The sequence below is a fragment of the Ranitomeya imitator genome, chromosome 5 (genome assembly GCF_032444005.1).
Source record: "Ranitomeya imitator isolate aRanImi1 chromosome 5, aRanImi1.pri, whole genome shotgun sequence".
NCBI classification, from domain to species: Eukaryota; Metazoa; Chordata; class Amphibia; order Anura; family Dendrobatidae; genus Ranitomeya; species Ranitomeya imitator.
In genome coordinates this window covers 473,135,368-473,154,235 of record NC_091286.1, presented here as the reverse complement: position 1 = coordinate 473,154,235, position 18,868 = coordinate 473,135,368, and the positions used below count along the sequence as shown (strand labels likewise).

At 41.8% G+C, this 18,868-nt stretch overlaps 1 protein-coding gene across 1 annotated transcript in view; it reads left to right on the top strand.

The window, feature by feature from the left end:
- FNDC3B (fibronectin type III domain containing 3B) overlaps positions 1-18,868 on the top strand; it is a 598,527-nt gene that overhangs the window by 171,011 nt on the left and 408,648 nt on the right. The window contains exon 3 of the mRNA XM_069727312.1: positions 4,926-5,001. Coding sequence (XP_069583413.1) covers positions 4,926-5,001 — 76 coding nt within the window. The remainder of the gene's footprint in view (positions 1-4,925; positions 5,002-18,868) is intronic.

Genomic DNA, 18,868 nt, shown 5'->3' with positions numbered 1-18,868 from the left:
GAACATATTTTATAAGTGGTCACAAACTTGTAAATAACTCAAGAAAGAATAAAGTTATGTTAAAACTAAGCACACTATTGTTTTTCTTGTGAAATTCTCAATAAGTTTGATGTCATATGAACCTCCTCCCATTAAAAAAATAAAGTTGGATCCTAAATGGCCGACTTCAAAATGGCCGCCATGGTCACCACCCATCTTGAAAAGTTTCCCCCTCCCATATACTAATGTGCCACAAACAGGAAATTGATATCACCAACCATTCCCATTTTATTTAGGTGTATCCATATAAATGGCCCACCCTGTAGTGTTTAATATGTTAATAAACTAGCCATTGACTTGCAATGCCGACTTTAATCTGCAGCACAGATCAATGTAGGACATGTCTGTCTTTTTTTTTTTTTTTTTTTTGCGGATAGTCAAAGAAGGGCATGTGAAAAGGCACATTTATGGTAATAGATTAGTTATCTATATGCAAAAATAACGGATAAGAAACATCCTATAAATAACCAACCAGTTATAAGAAAGGGCCAATGGCTACCGTGTCTCATTTAGGACTATTATTAAACGAAGATACAATTTGAACTCCTTGTTATTTTTGACCAGTAATGAGAACATCTAGATTGGGAGAGTTGCACCAAAGAGTCACATAGGATGCAAATTAAAAATACTGAAGATTGTTATATTGTAAACTACTACTGAGCACCAGGTAACATACAGGTCCTTCTCAAAAAATTAGCATATAGTGTTAAATTTCATTATTTACCATAATGTAATGATTACAATTAAACTTTCATATATTATAGATTCATTATCCACCAACTGAAATTTGTCAGGTCTTTTATTGTTTTAATACTGATGATTTTGGCATACAACTCCTGATAACCCAAAAAACCTGTCTCAATAAATTAGCATATCAAGAAAAGGTTCTCTAAACGACCTATTACCCTAATCTTCTGAATCAACTAATTAACTCTAAACACATGCAAAAGATACCTGAGGCTTTTATAAACTCCCTGCCTGGTTCATTACTCAAAACCCCCATCATGGGTAAGACTAGCGACCTGACAGATGTCAAGAAGGCCATCATTGACACCCTCAAGCAAGAGGGTAAGACCCAGAAAGAAATTTCTCAACAAATAGGCTGTTCCCAGAGTGCTGTATCAAGGCACCTCAATGGTAAGTCTGTTGGAAGGAAACAATGTGGCAGAAAACGCTGTACAACGAGAAGAGGAGACCGGACCCTGAGGAAGATTGTGGAGAAGGACCGATTCCAGACCTTGGGGAACCTGAGGAAGCAGTGGACTGAGTCTGGTGTGGAAACATCCAGAGCCACCGTGCACAGGCGTGTGCAGGAAATGGGCTACAGGTGCCGCATTCCCCAGGTAAAGCCACTTTTGAACCATAAACAGCGGCAGAGGCGCCTGACCTGGGCTACAGAGAAGCAGCACTGGACTGTTGCTAAGTGGTCCCAAGTACTTTTTTCTGATGAAAGCAAATTTTGCATGTCATTCGGAAATCAAGGTGCCAGAGTCTGGAGGAAGACTGGGGAGAAGGAAATGCCAAAATGCCTGAAGTCCAGTGTCAAGTACCCACAGTCAGTGATGGTGTGGGGTGCCATGTCAGCTGCTGGTGTTGGTCCACTGTGTTTCATCAAGGGCAGGGTCAATGCAGCTAGCTATCAGGAGATTTTGGAGCACTTCATGCTTCCATCGGCTGAAATGCTTTATGGAGATGAAGATTTCATTTTTCAGCACGATCTGGCACCTGCTCACAGTGCCAAAACCACTGGTAAATGGTTTACTGACCATGGTATTACTGTGCTCAATTGGCCTGCCAACTCTCCTGACCTGAACCCCATAGAGAATCTGTGAGATATTGTGAAGAGAAAGTTGAGAGACGCAAGACACAACACTCTGGATGAGCTTAAGGCCGCTATTGAAGCATCCTGGGCCTCCATAACATCTCTGCAGTGTCACAGGCTGATTGCCTCCATGCCACGCCGCATTGAAGCAGTCATTTCTGCCAAAGGATTCCCGACCAAGTATTGAGTGCATAACTGAACATTATTATTTGATGTTTTTTTTTGTTTGTTATTAAAAAACACTTTTATTTGATTGGATGGGTGAAATATGCTAATTTATTGAGACAGGTTTTTTGGGTTATCAGGAGTTGTATGCCAAAATCATCAGTATTAAAACAATAAAAGACCTGACAAATTTCAGTTGGTGGATAATGAATCTATAATATATGAAAGTTTAATTGTAATCATAACATTATGGTAAATAATGAAATTTAACACTATATGCTAATTTTTTGAGAAGGACCTGTATATGTATGCGTACATAAGATGTTCAGAGTAAGGATGGCAAAAGAATCAGAAATGTGTCATAGTAGTAGAATAGCTATACAGACCCAGTGGCAGTGGAACACCCCAACGCACGTTTTGCCTCACTTGATCATGGGAGAATGATGATCAATCGAAGCAACCTAGAAAATTTTGAGTAAAGGTACCGTCACAGTAAGCGACGCTGCAGCGATACCGACAACGATCCGGATCGCTGCAGCGTCGCTGTTTGGTCGCTGGAGAGCTGTCACACAGACAGCTCTCCAGCGACCAACGATGCCGGTAACCAGGGTAAACATCGGGTTACTAAGCGCAGGGCCGCGCTTAGTAACCCAATGTTTACCCTGGTTACCAGTGTAAATGTAAAAAAACAACCACTACATACTTACCTACCGCTGTCTGTCCTCAGCGCTCAGCTTCTCTGCTCTGGCTGTGAGCACAGCGGCCGGAAAGCAGAGCGGTGACGTCACCGCTCTGCTTTCCGGCTGCCCGGCGCTCACAGCCAGAGCAGAGAAGCACAGCGCCGAGGACAGACAGCGGTAGGTAAGTATGTAGTGGTTGTTTTTTTACATTTACACTGGTAACCAGGGTAAACATCGGGTTACTAAGCGCGGCCCTGCGCTTAGTAACCCGATGTTTACCCTGGTTACCAGCGAAGACATCGCTGAATCGGTGTCACACACACCGATTCAGCGATGTCAGCGGGAGAGCCAGCGACGAAATAAAGTTCTGGACTTTCTTCCCCGACCAGCGACATCACAGCAGGGGCCTGATCGCTGCTGCGTGTCACACTGGACGATATCGCTAGCCAGGACGCTGCAACATCACGGATCGCTAGCGATATCGTCTAGTGTGACGGTACCTTAACTTTTCTGGTTTAAAACACACCATCACATTTGAAGAATGTGAAGGGCGGGCATGACCAAGCCCTCGTCCCTTTTTACGGCTCCTCCTCAGCTTGGCCCATTTTTGGCAGAGCTGCTTGAAAATGAAAACAGAAAGTTGCATAAGTTTTGTGCAAATTTTGAAAAGTTGCAATATTGAGCCTGGCAGGTTAGTTTTATGTTCTATGTGCATTCAGTGAATCACTGCACATTTCTCAGACTTCTTAGTTCTGTGTGAACAAGCATTCATGATCGTCTCATACTTTAAGCATTTGCAGTCTGTACATTTATTTCCAATTTGGTATGTTTTCTCAAATATGTTTAAATTTAGATTGTGAGCCTCAACGGGGTCAGTGATGATGATGTGTGCAAACTGTAAAGCGCTGCGGAATATGTTGGCGCTATATAAAAATATAGGTTATTATTAAATGTCATCCTCTTGGCAGCTGTCAGTTATAGAGCAAATAAATAGTCGGTAAATGTAGTAGTAATTAGGTTTACTGTTTGTGTTAAGCAGTAATGCTAACACTGCCTTTTTTATATTGCACTATATTGATATCCCTGGTATTCTGCACAGGTAATCATTTGGTTCACTGTTGATGTCCCATTTAGAAGTCTAGCCCAATGCATGAAACTTCTCATTGGAACACGTCCGAGAGCAAAGTACCGTATGTCCTCGGCACTACTTTTCCACCATACTCCTAATGCCGGTATAATTCAGAACAGACGATCACAAGTATCTTCAGTGATGTGGCTCAATACTTAGGCAGCCTTAGAAATACTTCATTTAAAAAAAATTCAATTGTTGCACTTATTGCGTCAAAATTTATATATCTGCTTTATTTAAAAGCAACATGTCGGCACAATTTTGTACTGTACAGTAAAGACATGGCTGTAATGGGGCTGTAATAGTGATTAAATTGATACCTTTGGTGAAAAAATCCTCTTTGTTGTTCTTCTTTAATCACCATTTGAAGCTTTCTGCTAATTAGATTTCAGTGCACAGGGGCCGGACTGTGTCCTGGGTCTTCTCCTCCCTGTCTGTGATTCTCCGGCCCCTCTGCCTGCCCTCTCTGTTTGAACAGTTACAGAGGATGCAAATCACTAAAAAAGCAGTAACCTGTTATTTAAAACAAAAAACAAAAAACATTTTAAAGGCTCGTTAAAGTGTGATTCTGACTTTTAGGATTGCTACACTGCTATTTTACGTTTCTGAAGAGGCAATTTGCATATTCATTTCCCACAGGAGCATTGCATGGCCTATAAGCCTCCTTACACTGGCATGCCAGGCATGTCCCTCTCAGCAAGGAGACACCTATTACCCAATAGAACTCAAGCTTGTTCAATGAAACTCGGCAGCAAACTTCCATATAGCAGAGATGACATGAAGTTCTGTACACGCTCTAGTTGAAATATTAACATAAGTATTCTTAGAGGACTGTAATGTTTTGTGCTATCTATGAATGCATATGCTTAGATGTGATATACACACAAATATTTTATGTGTACTATAAATGTGTATATATGTATGTAATAAATATTTGTATATAATTTCTAATATATAATTTTATCTTTTTCTGACAACTTCATTAAATTGGAGATATTATTGCTATCGTGAAATCATTTCCATCTCCAATTGACTCCTCAGATTGTTAAATTGTGCTGAAGGACTTTTATCTTTTTTTTTTTTTCCCCAGGTCATTCTAGTTCAGGTTAACCCAGGAGAAACCTTTACAATACGTGCAGAGGACGGGACACTGCAGTGCATTCAAGGTAAGGAAGACTGACGTCTGTGTTAGACTGTAACTGCAAAGCTTTTCTCACACTAGCCCATTTAATATGTGAGACTGAAGCTCCTAAGTCTTTCACTGTGGTTTCTGGTGAATGGGAGCACTGCTTTTCAGAGTGGAAAATTATACTTGGTTTATGTTCCCGCCAGTTAAAGGGAAACTGATGGGTTTATTTAGATTGAAAAATCAGTAGTCCAGTGGCTTGATTAATTCCAGTATGCAGGGCTAGAGAAACAATATGTAGTTAAATCTAGTAAGAAGTTGGACCGGAATATACTGTCCAACAAGGAACGGTTAATGGATCTGGGAATGTTTAGCTTGCAAAAAAGGCTAAGAGGACACTTAAAGGGTTGTCCACTCCTAGGACAGCCCCTTCTCATACCCCATTCTTGGCCTGGATAAAATGAAAAAGCTTGTACTCCCTTCCCGTGTCGGCACTCGCTCTTGTGCGGTTGTTGTGACACCAGCGCCTAAAATCAGCCCTGGCGTCACGGACAAATTGAACATGAAGAGGAAGTCAGATCAGCTGCAGCCCGGACTTCCTCTTCATGTTCAGTTTGTCTGAAGGCGGAGACAGTGACGCCAGCACTGATTGGTGCCTGGGGTCACGTGTCACAACAACCGCACAAATGCCTCGGGAACGCCGCCATCACGGGAGGTAATTATAATCTTTTTTATTTTATCTGGGCCAAGCGCTTGGGTTACGAGAAGGAGTTGTCCAAGTAGTGAAAAACTTCTATAATAGCGGTCTATAAATGTCTGAAGGAATGTCACTGTGTAGAGGGATCATCCTTATACTTATTTGCACATGGAAACATGAGAAGCAATGGAATTAAATTGAAAGGGAGAAAATTCAGATTACGTATTAGAAAAAACTTTTTAACAGTGAGGGTGATCAATGAGTGGAACAGGCTGTCACGAGAGGTGGTGAGTTCTCCTTCAATGTAAGTCTTCAAGCAGAGGCTGGACAGACATGTCTGAGATGGTTTAGTGAATCCTACATTGATCCCCTGCTAATGTCATTGGACACGATGACCCTGGGAGGTCCCTTTAACATTCTGTGATTCTATGATGCTACATTGCATGGGCTTGAAACCTATATAAAGGGCTAAGTGAGCAAATACTAGTAACTTAAGCAATGAATATGTAAAAATCATTATTAGTCCGCCATCCCTTCTTTAAAGTGGTTTCCGGGAGAAATGTATCTAAATCAGCTGGAAATATGTTATATAACGAATATACTTTTATTAGCCCATGTTCCCTGATGCTCTAGTAGCCGATCCATCCAAAATTGTGTCCACCTTCGTTAGTGTGCTTACTGATGTGACAGCATGTAATCAGAGGAGTGTATGAAGGGGCTGCAAATTGCATCCCTTCTACGCCATGGTCAGAGAAGAGACCAGCTACTAGAGAGGATCAGGACACCAGGGCTAATATATTTATACTGCATACTATTTAAAGCTGATGCGGATTTTTTTCCCTAGGAAATCCCATTATTTAGTATGGAGGTGGTGGTGCATGTGTTTTATTGTGAGGTGTAAGCTGCGTTCAGAAAGCCACATCTTCAAAATTTGAACGCGATTTGCTTAATTTGCAGCTCCGTGTGTAAATATTGCTGAAGGGTTCATCACCTGCCTTTTTATAAAAATAGATACCAATAAAAGTAAAATTAATTGAGATATCAGTAGGTTAAATGCTTTTGCATATCCATATTCCATCAGGAGCCCCATATAATGCTCCAAAGTTCATGATGGGCCCCATAAGATTCCCCATAAAGTTCACGATGTTCATAAGATGCTCCATGCAAAAATATGCCCCATATAATGCTGCACAAAGGGTAATGATGGCCCCATTAGATGCTCCATATTTAAACATGCACCATATAATGCTGCTGCAATTAAAAATAAAAAAAATAAAATATGACAAACTCCCCTCTTCCCGCTGCTCCTCAGCGTCGCCGGCTCTCTGCAGTAACTGTTCAGGCTGAGTGCGCGCATTAACCACGTCATCGCTCCTTCTGACCTGAATGTCACAGCCAGAGGACGCGGAAGACACAGCGCGGTGGTGGAACGGGGACAGGTGAATATCGCATGGCTAACCCTCCCCCGTCATACTCGCCCTCCTGGCGCTGCATATCAGTCTCTGCATCTCAGGCGCCGACTCCCCCACCCCCCTCTCCACTGCCGAGAGGGGCATTTTCAGCACAAAAAAAGTGCTGAAACAATCTCAACTTATACACAAGTATATACGGTAGTTATCTGGGCTGTAAAGTGGACCAGAATAGTGCATGCTATGTACATTGATATGCTTGATGCATCTTTTCTATAATTGCATGTCTGCATAGAGTAATTTTTAACTACAACCACAGCCAGGAAAAAGTTTGCAGAAGGCTGGGATACTTTGTTTTTTTGGAGACCTGAGAGAGATAAAATTTCTTATGTAAAGTACGTGTCCGGTCATCCAATTTTTGGAAACTTTTTTGTCATTTAAGTTGACAAGTTTTGGCATAAAAAGTTACCCACAAATCACACCACATGCTATAAGCCAATAGTCACACTTGGGTTAGAGGCAATGCCATCATACTTGATAGGAAAAGCAGCTGGAAAAAGTACAGAAATTACACCAGAACCCCGGTGGATCCCAGTAGTAGTCAGTGGGGCCGTTGACCTTCATCATACCAGATATGATACAACATTGTGTCTTTTGGTATAACCAGAAACCAATTATCTGTGTGAATTGTAGTTGTCGGGGTAAAACTCTGTAAAATTGAGATTTCTAACATAATATAAAAATGAGTACAGTTTTTCTCCATGTCTATGCAAATATTTATTTCTGAATATTGACATTGGTATCTCTTGATTGCGTGATTGACCATGGCATCAGCCACGAAAGTATCATTTAATTTCCAGCCTCATTTCACACACATTCCTTATGTTTTTCTCAGGCTTTTTTCTCAATAAGAGATACATTTAGATAATACTTGGACCACAGCACATAACAAATTTTGTCCTTGAAACAATGTCTCCCTCGCGTCAATACAAGAGAAAAAGGTTATACAACCGAGTAGTTAAGATATAAAATGTGACTTTTCCGCTGAGAAAGTTGGCCTGGATTATTACATTTTTTTTCAGAATTCTAAACACTGTGGAGCGTTGGTGCTATTTTTATATTATGGAAATCGTTTATTCAACCGTTATCTCCAGTTATTCAGCCAGAGTTTCTCTGAACTCGTTTTACTCCAAATACATGTGCCAAGCAGTTCCTTACGGACGACTCTTTTTGCAGGGGCATGGTAGCTAAGGTTAACGGAAGCAATATAGGGTCTTATCATGCGGCTCTTTTTCCTACTGTCTTGTTGGACTAAGTCCTGTTCAGCCAGCACCAACCTACTCTGCTGAGTGCGCACCTTCTCTAATTCCCCTACATGTAACATAGACATTAGTTAATGTCCTAAGAAGAATGGTTGTAATAAGTGCCCTCAGAAAACATGTATGATAACCTCACCCTATTTGAGTATATTAATTTTATGTCCCATTTAGGACCATAAATCAATTGGGATCCACCTCAATCGGTAGAATGTATGGAGCTTTATTATTTACCCTGCAGGTAATCGGTATATGTAAAATGGTTATATATGGCGTCCTCCAAAAGATGTTCAATCGCCTCACTCAAGCAGACGATATTAACCATATGTACTGGTCACGATCATGGGTCAATTGAATTCAACTCCAATCTGTGGGATATATATTGAGTTTTACTATTTGCCCTTATGCATCTCTGTTCTTTCCATAATATCATTTTCCACCAGCACAATTCAAGTCTCTATGCCTTATGTACAATGCAGGTGGAGTGTCCATCTGCCCACAGCTCACCTAGCCCTCAAACGTTAACATAGGAATCTTCCACCTGGCAATAGATGGGTCTGGTTTGTATCTGAACCACGCGTATTCTGACAGAAGGGTTCTCTGACTTTTACCTGATGGGCATGTCCATGACCGGATTATTCAATGTCACAATTGGGTGATGTGAGCAAATGTAATTTTGAGGGCACTAACCTAAACTTTCCTCCTTGGGGCAAGTGCAGACGACTGTAGATTCTTTCATCCGAGAGAATAAAGTCGATTATGCAAATGACACTCTGAGCAAACTCTGATCAGAGTTTGATCAGAGTCTGAACACCATGAGATCCGATTCTCTCAGATGAGGGAAAGATGGAGTAAAAAATTATCATTGACTTCCATGGCTAAGTACGATCTGCATCGCAGGTCAAACTCGTGCATGCAGCGACTCCATAGGCAGACATTGTTCCAAGGGCTAGCTGATGTTTTGTCGAATCGCACTCAGACAGATAATATTGCCATCTGCACTAGCTCTTAGGATAACAACCTTTCTTGGTTCCGTGTATCCCACCAATCGAGGAGGGGAATTGGATAAATCTAAGGTCCTTAATGGGACATACTGTAGGGTGGCAAACTCAAGTGTTCCTTTTGGAGCATTAACTATTATCCATCTTTTATGTGTTACATGGATTGGAGTATAACTAAATGTTTTTTGTCTTAATTGGGACATGGTGTTGATGGTACCCCTACAGAATGAAATGACCAAATATCCGCCACGGAAGTGCCTTACGTAACCATCCTTGTCAGGATATGCAGTGCCAAACACTATCAATGTTCTGTGTTTCTTGCCAATAGGGCTGGAACAAACCTTTGGTCAATAATGATATTGGAGGTTGACCATACTTGCTGAAGAAGTGGTTACCAAACATCCTCTTGAGGGCACTAGCATCAACTTTTCTTTTTAGGACAAAAATCGTTAGCAATTCTTTGTGTTCCCATGATTTGGGATGGAATTGAATATATTTATCTATTAAGGTACTATGTACTCTGCAATCTGTGATCTCTGATCAAAAGAGAAGCCTGAAGTGTCCGGAGACCGTTCTCAGTTTGTACAGATTAATGTGCCCGCTGTGCCTGGACCTGCGAATTGACTCACACGAACTCTACTAGCAAGTGGTGCAATTGACAGTTGTTCAGCGTCTATTCTGAAGCATCACTTGCTTTCTAATGGCATGCTTCATAGGTGAGGACCTTTTTCAAGTGGTTATCTCCTGAATAGGATTACTGTTCGATAGACAGAACATGTAAAAATACTTTTAATTGGTAAAATAATTTATTAAAACACCACTTTTGTGTTTTCTGAGGTAACTGATCTTGGTGTCAGTGGTTGTGCTCCTTAGATTTTTCATGTCTGTGGATAACTATGTCTACCAAAAGCATTGGATGAGCTTGTGCCATTCATGGTCTGGTAAGGTCCATCTCAGCATTGCGCACTAATCTCTGAGGTGATGTTTTATTTTTTATTTTTCTCTAGTTTTCTTGTCAGGGGAGGCAAAGGCAACTGGTTTCTCAGTTTCGCCTTTGACAGGCACAGCAGGAGAAAATGTCAAATACTTGATGACCACATCACTACAAGTAATTTAGTGTACAGAACTGAGACAGAGCTTAGCACAGCAGGCAAGCACGTGCCTTAATATGTCAGATGGACACCGATATCTACTGCTAAGAAAAACTTGCGTTTCGCTACCAATGAAATTGTGAAATTATCTAATATATTCATTACATTACCTGTTCATTTGAAAGGTTTGTGGAATATCCCGTCCAAGAAATCTCAAAAACAAATGTGTTATCTGCATGGTCTGTATTCAAGGGTACTGGAAACTAAGATTTCTGCAGCTGACCTTTTGTTTTTATCCTTTTTGTCTAAGATATGACCTGGCCAATGGCAGCATTAATGGAAATTGTTTTCAAATATGGGTTTCATCATCTGACGTAAATGTATCTACATTCCCTATTAGGCTGGCGTCACACTGGCGTTTTAAACGGCCGAGTGCAATGCAATAAAAAAATCGCATTGCACTCGGACCAATGTTAAGCTATGGGGCAGCTCCCACCAGCCGACTTTTTGTCGGCCGTTTTCCTCGGTCCGAGGCAATCGCAGCATGCTGCGATTGTCTCGGACCGAGGAAAACTCTCAGCTCACTCGCACCCATATAAGCCTATGGGTGCGAGTGAGACAGCGCACACCACTTGGATATCATCCGAGTGATGTGCGTTATAAGCGGACCCCAGCAATGGAGGAGATGGAGAAATTAATTTCTCCGCCTCCTCCGCAGCTGTGCTCCGATCCTTCCTGTCCTAGAGAATCGGAGCCCAGACGCATGACACTCGGCTAATGCTCTGCTCCGAGCAGGAGCCGAGTGTCATTAGCATATCGCATCCGATGCTCTCGCATCGGATGCAATACGCCAGTGTGACGCCGGCCTTAAGGTACCGTCACACTAGACGATATCGCTAGCGATCCGTTACGTTGCAGCGTCCTCGCTAGCGATATCGTCCAGTGTGACAGGCAGCAGCGATCAGGCCCCTGCAGGAGGAGAGCAGAGCACAGCGCTGGAGGACAGACGGCTGTAGGTAAGTATGTAGTGTTTGTTTTTTTTTACTTTTAGGATGGTAACCAGGGTAAACATCGGGTTACTAAGCGCGGCCCTGCGCTTAGTTATCCGATGTTTACCCTGGTTACCGGCATCGTTGGTCGCTGGAGAGCGGTCTGTGTGACAGCTCTCCAGCGACCAAACAGCGACGCTGCAGCGATCTGGATCGTTGTCGGTATCGCTGCAGCGTCGCTAAGTGTGACGGTACCTTTAGTTGCCTATGCAGCTGATTTTCTCCTGGAACGGGGAGGGGGAAGGTCATTACTATCTACTGACAGGAAACTTTTCTGCTTTAGGAAAAAAGCAAATCTTACTCAAGCGATATGTTTAGGTTTTGCTTCTAATCTGTCAGACACAAAAGAAAAACATCACATAATTGTTCGTGAATGTGGGAGGTTCGGAATATTTTCCATGAAATGAACACTGCTTGTTGTTCTTGTGCTCTCATGGAGCGCTGCCGATACCCTGCAATTAGAATTACAGCAATGATATTTTCTCAGTTTGATCCCCTTCTTGTATCTAGGGAATGGATAGGATTTCCAATGATTTATTTTTTGTGTCTACCTAACCTTTGGACTTATTTTTCAATTTGCTATTGAGGGACGTTTATACTATAGATGACCGCAAACTATTGAAAAATGTATTTTTGGGGGGAAAAATAAAATAAAAACTTTGTTTTTTTTATTATTTTTTTTTTTTATATTCTTTTATGTATATATTTTATATGAATGGGATTTGTAGCAAAATACAGAAAGAAGACCTTCCACAAACTGGAAATTGGCCAGTTTTTGCTTGTTTTTCTTTATCCCCCTTTCCTCCTTTTTTTTTTTTTTCCAGAGATGTTTTAATTTTTTTTTTCTTGTCCTAATTTCTATGTTCTTTTCCAAGGAGGCGTTGCTCATGGGATTCTAAGAGGCATGCCTTTATTGTTACCCTGTAAGCACCACCTACCTGGTAAAATGGTAAAACTCACGAAGATGAGCACTAAACGAAAAAACCCATATCTCCAGAACCATTTGGTGGATTTGAAAAACAAAAAAACACAACCAGACAAAAAACTGAATACTCAAGGGAGCAGTACGAATTAAATAGGAGCAAAAACTGTCCACTTGCCCTGGTGACAGGTCCACATTAACAAAAGACAAATGTGACTGCACTTTTTTTTGCCTAAAGCTTAATAGTAATTTATTGTGTACATGTACAGCTATCTCCTTGTCTCATCAGACAGAGGTCATCCATCTCGCACATTGCAGGAGTCAAATACTGGGACCTCTCAAGTCACATGCGTTACATCAGAAGTGCAGGCAGATAGTTTGAAGCTTCACAGGAAGTAAAATAACAGGACAATATTCATTCCAGATGGGATTGAATACAAGGGGAAATCTTTTTATTTTTTACATTTTTTGGTATGAGCAAATATGCTTCCAATTCAGTTATTTGCCTTTCTGCAAAATATATTAGGTGTCCTTTTAATAAATATATATATATATATATATATATATATATATATATATATATATATATATATTTTTTTATTTTATTTTATTTTTTTAGGCATAACACTTTTGCTAGACATGATATTAAAGCTGTCCATGTTATACCCTGATAATTGATTGCTTAACAATATGAGCTTGGAGTCAATGTAATTCTCCCAGGTCCTCACTTGATCCTACCATAATGATAGATAAAAACTTCCTGTGGGATTGCCTGGCATTCATCATAAATCCGTGTGTGCTATGGAGTGCGGGGTGATGTGTAACTGGACGCCATCTCTAAAATGGAACTAATTATATGAAGTCTAGTGAAGTAAAAAACATAAAGGGGACACTGATATCATTTTGAGGGAGTCTTCTAGTGTATAATATACTGACTGCTTAGACTCCGATGTTTCTACTCTCCCAGCAGTCGTTGTGTGTCCGCTAACTTGCCACTTGCATACTTACAATCATGTGCAGACCACACTCTCTTCCTCTTCTCTTGATGGACTCCTTTCCAGTTGGGAGAAGATGGTACTGGGCACTAATCAGAAAGGGTAGCACAGGACACAAGGTGTATAAGAGTGATGGATACATGCCATGCAGGCATGTGGACCGTATACATGGCACCTGATACTGACCTTCCCCTATAATGACTACTTTGTGCTGCCGGTCCTGCATCTCCTCCATATTTCTCTCACCGGATGCTGCAAGGTTATGAAACCAGAATGATAGCAGCATTAAGCAGCCTGGTTCTCTGGAAGCTTGTCTCTTGACTGCAGCCGCGGCAAACAATGTCAGATATCGGGGCCGACATACAGGAGATGAATTATTCTCAACTTTGTCTATCGCGTAATATTACGTGTTCTTATTCTGTCCTCTCTTGCAGTTTATTAGTTGTGATACGGGATACTCCTTCTTCTCCTGTCTGTGGGCATGCGGTTCGTTCTGCTAAGTGCGCCGACGCACTTCAAAAGCAACTTAAAGGGAACGCTGCTTCAATTTGTAATAATGAGTGGTAACCTATGTTGTAACTGGCACAAAGAATAGAAAAGGAAAGCGCTAAGGCTCATTTGTATGGTCAGGTTTCTGTCCGCAAGACTGGCGGCAAAGAAAAAACGGCTCAAAAAAGCGAATATATGAAATGCAAGTTGGTTTTACAATTGAAATGAATAGAAAAAGTCTTGCAAAAGTTTTTGTTTTGTAATTTTTCATACTTTTGTAGCAAACCCGCTACAGAAACTGTGCTCATACTCTTACGTTATGGCATTTTGATTAAAATGTCAACTAATCCCTCATGGTGTTGACCCACCATCATAAAATTCTTGCATATTCTAGTATTCTAGCCATTCTAGTCACCCAGAGGTACAGAAAACTGGTCATAAAGCTGCTCATAGTCACTTGCATAGCAGTGTCCAACCCCCATCAGTGAAAAAGTCAAGGTGATGCTCAAGCACTGTAGTCCCTTCATTCTCAGATTGGGGTCCCAGAGGTCTGCCAATCTAAAAATGATTGTATATTCTAGAGATATGGGATGAAACAAAACTATAATATTTAAATGTGGTGTAAACCTAGGCCAACGTTCATCTGGAGACTTAAAAAAGGACCTGGATGAAAGTGTGAAATGGGAGTGGGTAGAAGCTATAGAAGCACGGAGATCGTAGGTTTGGTTCCTATGATGCAGCCGGGAGCAGATCAGTGACAAGGCTCTTCTTTTTCTTGTTTTCCTTTTGTGAGGAAAACACTTTTACTGGCTGTAAGTACGGTAATTTTACTGAGACTTGGCAGCTCTTACGCTGTGTTGAGCAACAACCAGCACAGTATGAAACTATAAAGAAAAAAAATGAAACCTTAAAATCTGAGGAAAAAATATTTATTAAAAGCAAATGACATTTCTGGTAATGTCCAGATGTGCGGATTCTAATCCTCTTATTTTTATATATATATTTTTCTTAAACTGACAATGAAGATATAATTGTAGCGTTGACTGCCTGCTCTGTTTTCACAACTGATTTATCCAGAATGTTATTTATTTTTTTAATTTCATTCTAGATGTGAGGTTTGACACCTACAAATGTGGTGAACATGTGGAGTAGATTCATCAATGTTTTCATATCCGTTTTCTCTTGGAAATACACTAAATGGATGGTGCGTCATATTCGCAAAGTACTTGCACCATTTTTTGTACATGTTCCAATATGAACAGTGATTGAGGCTTTAAAGCTGCCCAAGCAGCATTACCTATGTAGATCCTTATGAGGCCCCAGGGTCAGGCATAACGCATAAAAATACGGTCCGTTTTTTACGGCCGAAATACGCAGAAAAGTTCCTGAACAGTGATCTGTATTCAATCCAAAAAATATCAGTGTGTCATCCGTATGGCGAGAATATATGTGTTACATAAAGCGCTAGATAGCAAAAGCCGGAAATTGAATCTCTGGCTTTTATGCTATCTCCTTATCGAACCCGACAGGATAATGAGACATGGTTTACATACAGTAAACCATTTCATATCCATTATATATTTATACATAAATATGTTATATATAGTCTGTGTAGACCTTTATTTCATCTATTCTATTCTAACCTATCAGTGTGATTTTTCCTGTACACCGCACTGAATTACTGGCTTTTCTATAGGACCCCGCTGCTTATTTCTCACAAGGCAGATGCGTGGTCCATGTATAATCCGTATTTTTCTCGTCCCCATAAACTTGCATTGGCATATTTTTTGTAGGAATACGCTGACAATCGCAGCATCCTGCGATTTTTCTCAGCCCATTAAATACGGGCGAGAAATATACGGCTGATAGAAGCTGCCCCAAGGCGTTGTTTTTGCGCCTCTCCTTCGTCCGTATTTCTCTAGTGTGACCCCGGCCTTATAAAGTGCCACTAGTAAGGTGCATCTATAGTCCTGTTATCAAGACAAGGGGTAAAGGTACCGTCACATTAAGCGACGCTGCAGCGATATAGACAACGATGTCGATCGCTGCAGCGTCGCTGTGTGGTCGCTGGAGAGCTGTCACACAGACAGCTCTTCAGCGACCAACGATCCTGAAGTCCCCGGGTAACCAGGGTAAACATCGGGTTACTAAGCGCAGGGCCGCGCTTAGTAACCCGATGCTTACCCTGGTTACCATTGTAAATGTAAAAAAAAAAAAAAAAATACATACTCACATTCCCTGGTGTCTGGTCACGTCCCTCGCCTTCAGCTTCCCGCACTGACTGAGCGCCGACCGTAAAGTACAGCGGTGACGTCACCGTTGTGCTCTGCTTTTACAGCCGGCCGGCGCTCACCAGTCAGTGCGGGAAGCTGAAGGCGAGGGACGTGACCAGACACCGGGAATGTAAGTATGTAGTGTTTGTTTTTTTACTTTTACAATGGTAACCAGGGTAAACATCGGGTTACTAAGCGCAGCCCTGCGCTTAGTAACCCGATGTTTACCCTGGTTACCAGTGAAGACATCGCTGAATCGGCGTCACACATGCCGATTCAGCGATGTCAGCAGGAGATCAGCGACGAAATAAAGTTCTGATCTTTCCCCAGCGACCAACGATCTCCCAGCAGGGGCCTGATCGTTGGTCGCTGTCACACATAACGATTTCGTTAACGATATCGTTGCTACGTCACAAAAAGCAATGATATCGTTAACGATATCGTTATGTGTAACGGTACCTTAAGTCCTATCCATTCAACTGAACTGACATAGAGCTGACAGGCAATAAAGGTGTTACCCTTTGTCTTGATCACAGGACTATAGCTGCACCTTACTAGTGGCACTTTATAAGGATCTACATAGGTAAGTCCTATGCATTCATCTGTAATGACATCCAGCTGACAGGCAATAAAGGTGTTACCTATGTAGATCCTTCTTATTAAGTGTCATGAGTAAGATGCATCTATAGTCCTGTGATCAAGACAAAGGGTAAATAAACCCAATAAGTACACGTTATTACCTGTCTGGCTGAACTGCTGGGCACACTATGGCAATGAAGTCTGTGATATATTAATGGAATAATCCTGCCCCACAGAATGTCCCCTTGTCTTAATACATGCCCACTTGTCTTAAAAAAAAAAATACTGTATTTTCAGGCGTATAAGACTACTTTTTAACCCTTGAAAATCTTCTCAAAAGTCGGGTATAGTCTTATACGCCAGGTGTCGTTTTATAGGGCAGGTGCGGAGTAATCTGCGGTCGCCGCATATTGTGGGGGGCGCGACCCCAATGACAAGGAGAGGGGGCACCTCACCGGGAAGGTGTAAGTGAAGTAGAGGCAGAGAAGGAGATAACAGGATACAAGGGCGAGCCAGATGAGTGAAAGAGGAGTGTTTTTCTAGGCACAGCACCGCTCTCTCTCTCTTATTTGCATAACCCTAGCAACGCTGACAGTTTGCTTCACTTACACCTTCCTGGTGAGGCGCTCCCTCACCTCGTCATCGGGACCACTCCCCCCAGTATATACTTCGACTGCAGATTGCTCCGCACCCACCCTATAAGACGACACCCGGCATATAAGACAACCCCCGACTTTTGAGAAGATTTTATATTTTAAAAAGTTTGGAAAAGTTGGAGGTCGTCTTATACGCCCAGTCGTCTTATACGCCGGAAAATATGGTAAATTAATAAAATCTAAAAGGATTATCTCAACAAAGTAAATGTTTAAAAAATGCAAAGTACTTTTAAAGACATGCAACTTTGCCATTTACTTGGTATAAAAAAAAACCTCTCCATTCTCAAAAATGGAAGGATTTTTTATTCTATTGTGTACTATTCATTGCCCAGGTCACCAGTCACCTCTGCAGTTTATTAGCAGTGGCTAATTTAGTAGGCAATGAGTACAACACTTACAAGCTCTTTGCTGTGCAGCTTGTAAGAGCTGCTTTGAAGCTTGTCGGATTTCTAGATAATATATAATGCCCCAAAGTGGTAGTGCATGTGCCCTTAAGATGTAGAAGAGCTAGCCGCTACCTAATTGGGTATGCACAATGTTCATATTTCCATTTGCAGATAATGTACCTTAGAATTCAGTACACAAGAGTGGTTTACTTCGGCACAAAGTGATGTACTTCTTATGTTCCGCTATCAGCAAGTGAAGAGTTAACAAAGCAGCCCTACTCTCCATATTGGGCTGTAAGGTCACATGGTTGATAAACCCAGGACCCTTGTCAATTGATCTACTGTTGGGGTATGTTCCCACGGTCAGTAAACACTGCAGTTTGGGTGCTGCGTTCACCCGCAGCGTCCAACCCGCAGCATCCAGATGTTACAGCATAGTGGATGGGATTTAAAGAAATTCCATGCCAACTATGCGTGCACTGACGCCCATGGCTTACCTGCGGAGACGAACATGCGGCTCTTCTTTCCAGACAGCAGCATGTCACTTTATCTTGCTGAGACTCGCGTCTCCGCAAGAGAAATCTCACCCGTACAATGTATTGGGCGCCGTGATTCCGCACAGTTCAATGAACACATGCGGAATCACCTGCGTTTAAAAGCTGGCAGCGCTTTGGACATGTGCTGCATCCAAAGCATTGCCTATTACTGAACGTTTAGGCTACGTTCACATTTGCGTTGTGCGATGTTGCGTCGGCGATGTTAAATATAGGGGTGCATGGCGCATGCGTCGCCGCGGCTGCGCCCGACGCAGCCCGGCAGAACGCAAATGTGAACGTAGCCTTACACATACCCTTAGAGGAGGAGACGTGTTGCTGAGGAAAGCTGAAGGAACAGGTAGTAAACAGGCAGAAATCCTCCTGTAATGGAGAAACCACAGGCTCCGCTTTAGTCAGCTGTGAGATAAGGACTGTGCATATAAACAGAATTTGAGACTCAGGAATCACTGCACCATTCTTATATCTGCATTACTATGCCGGAAAGTAA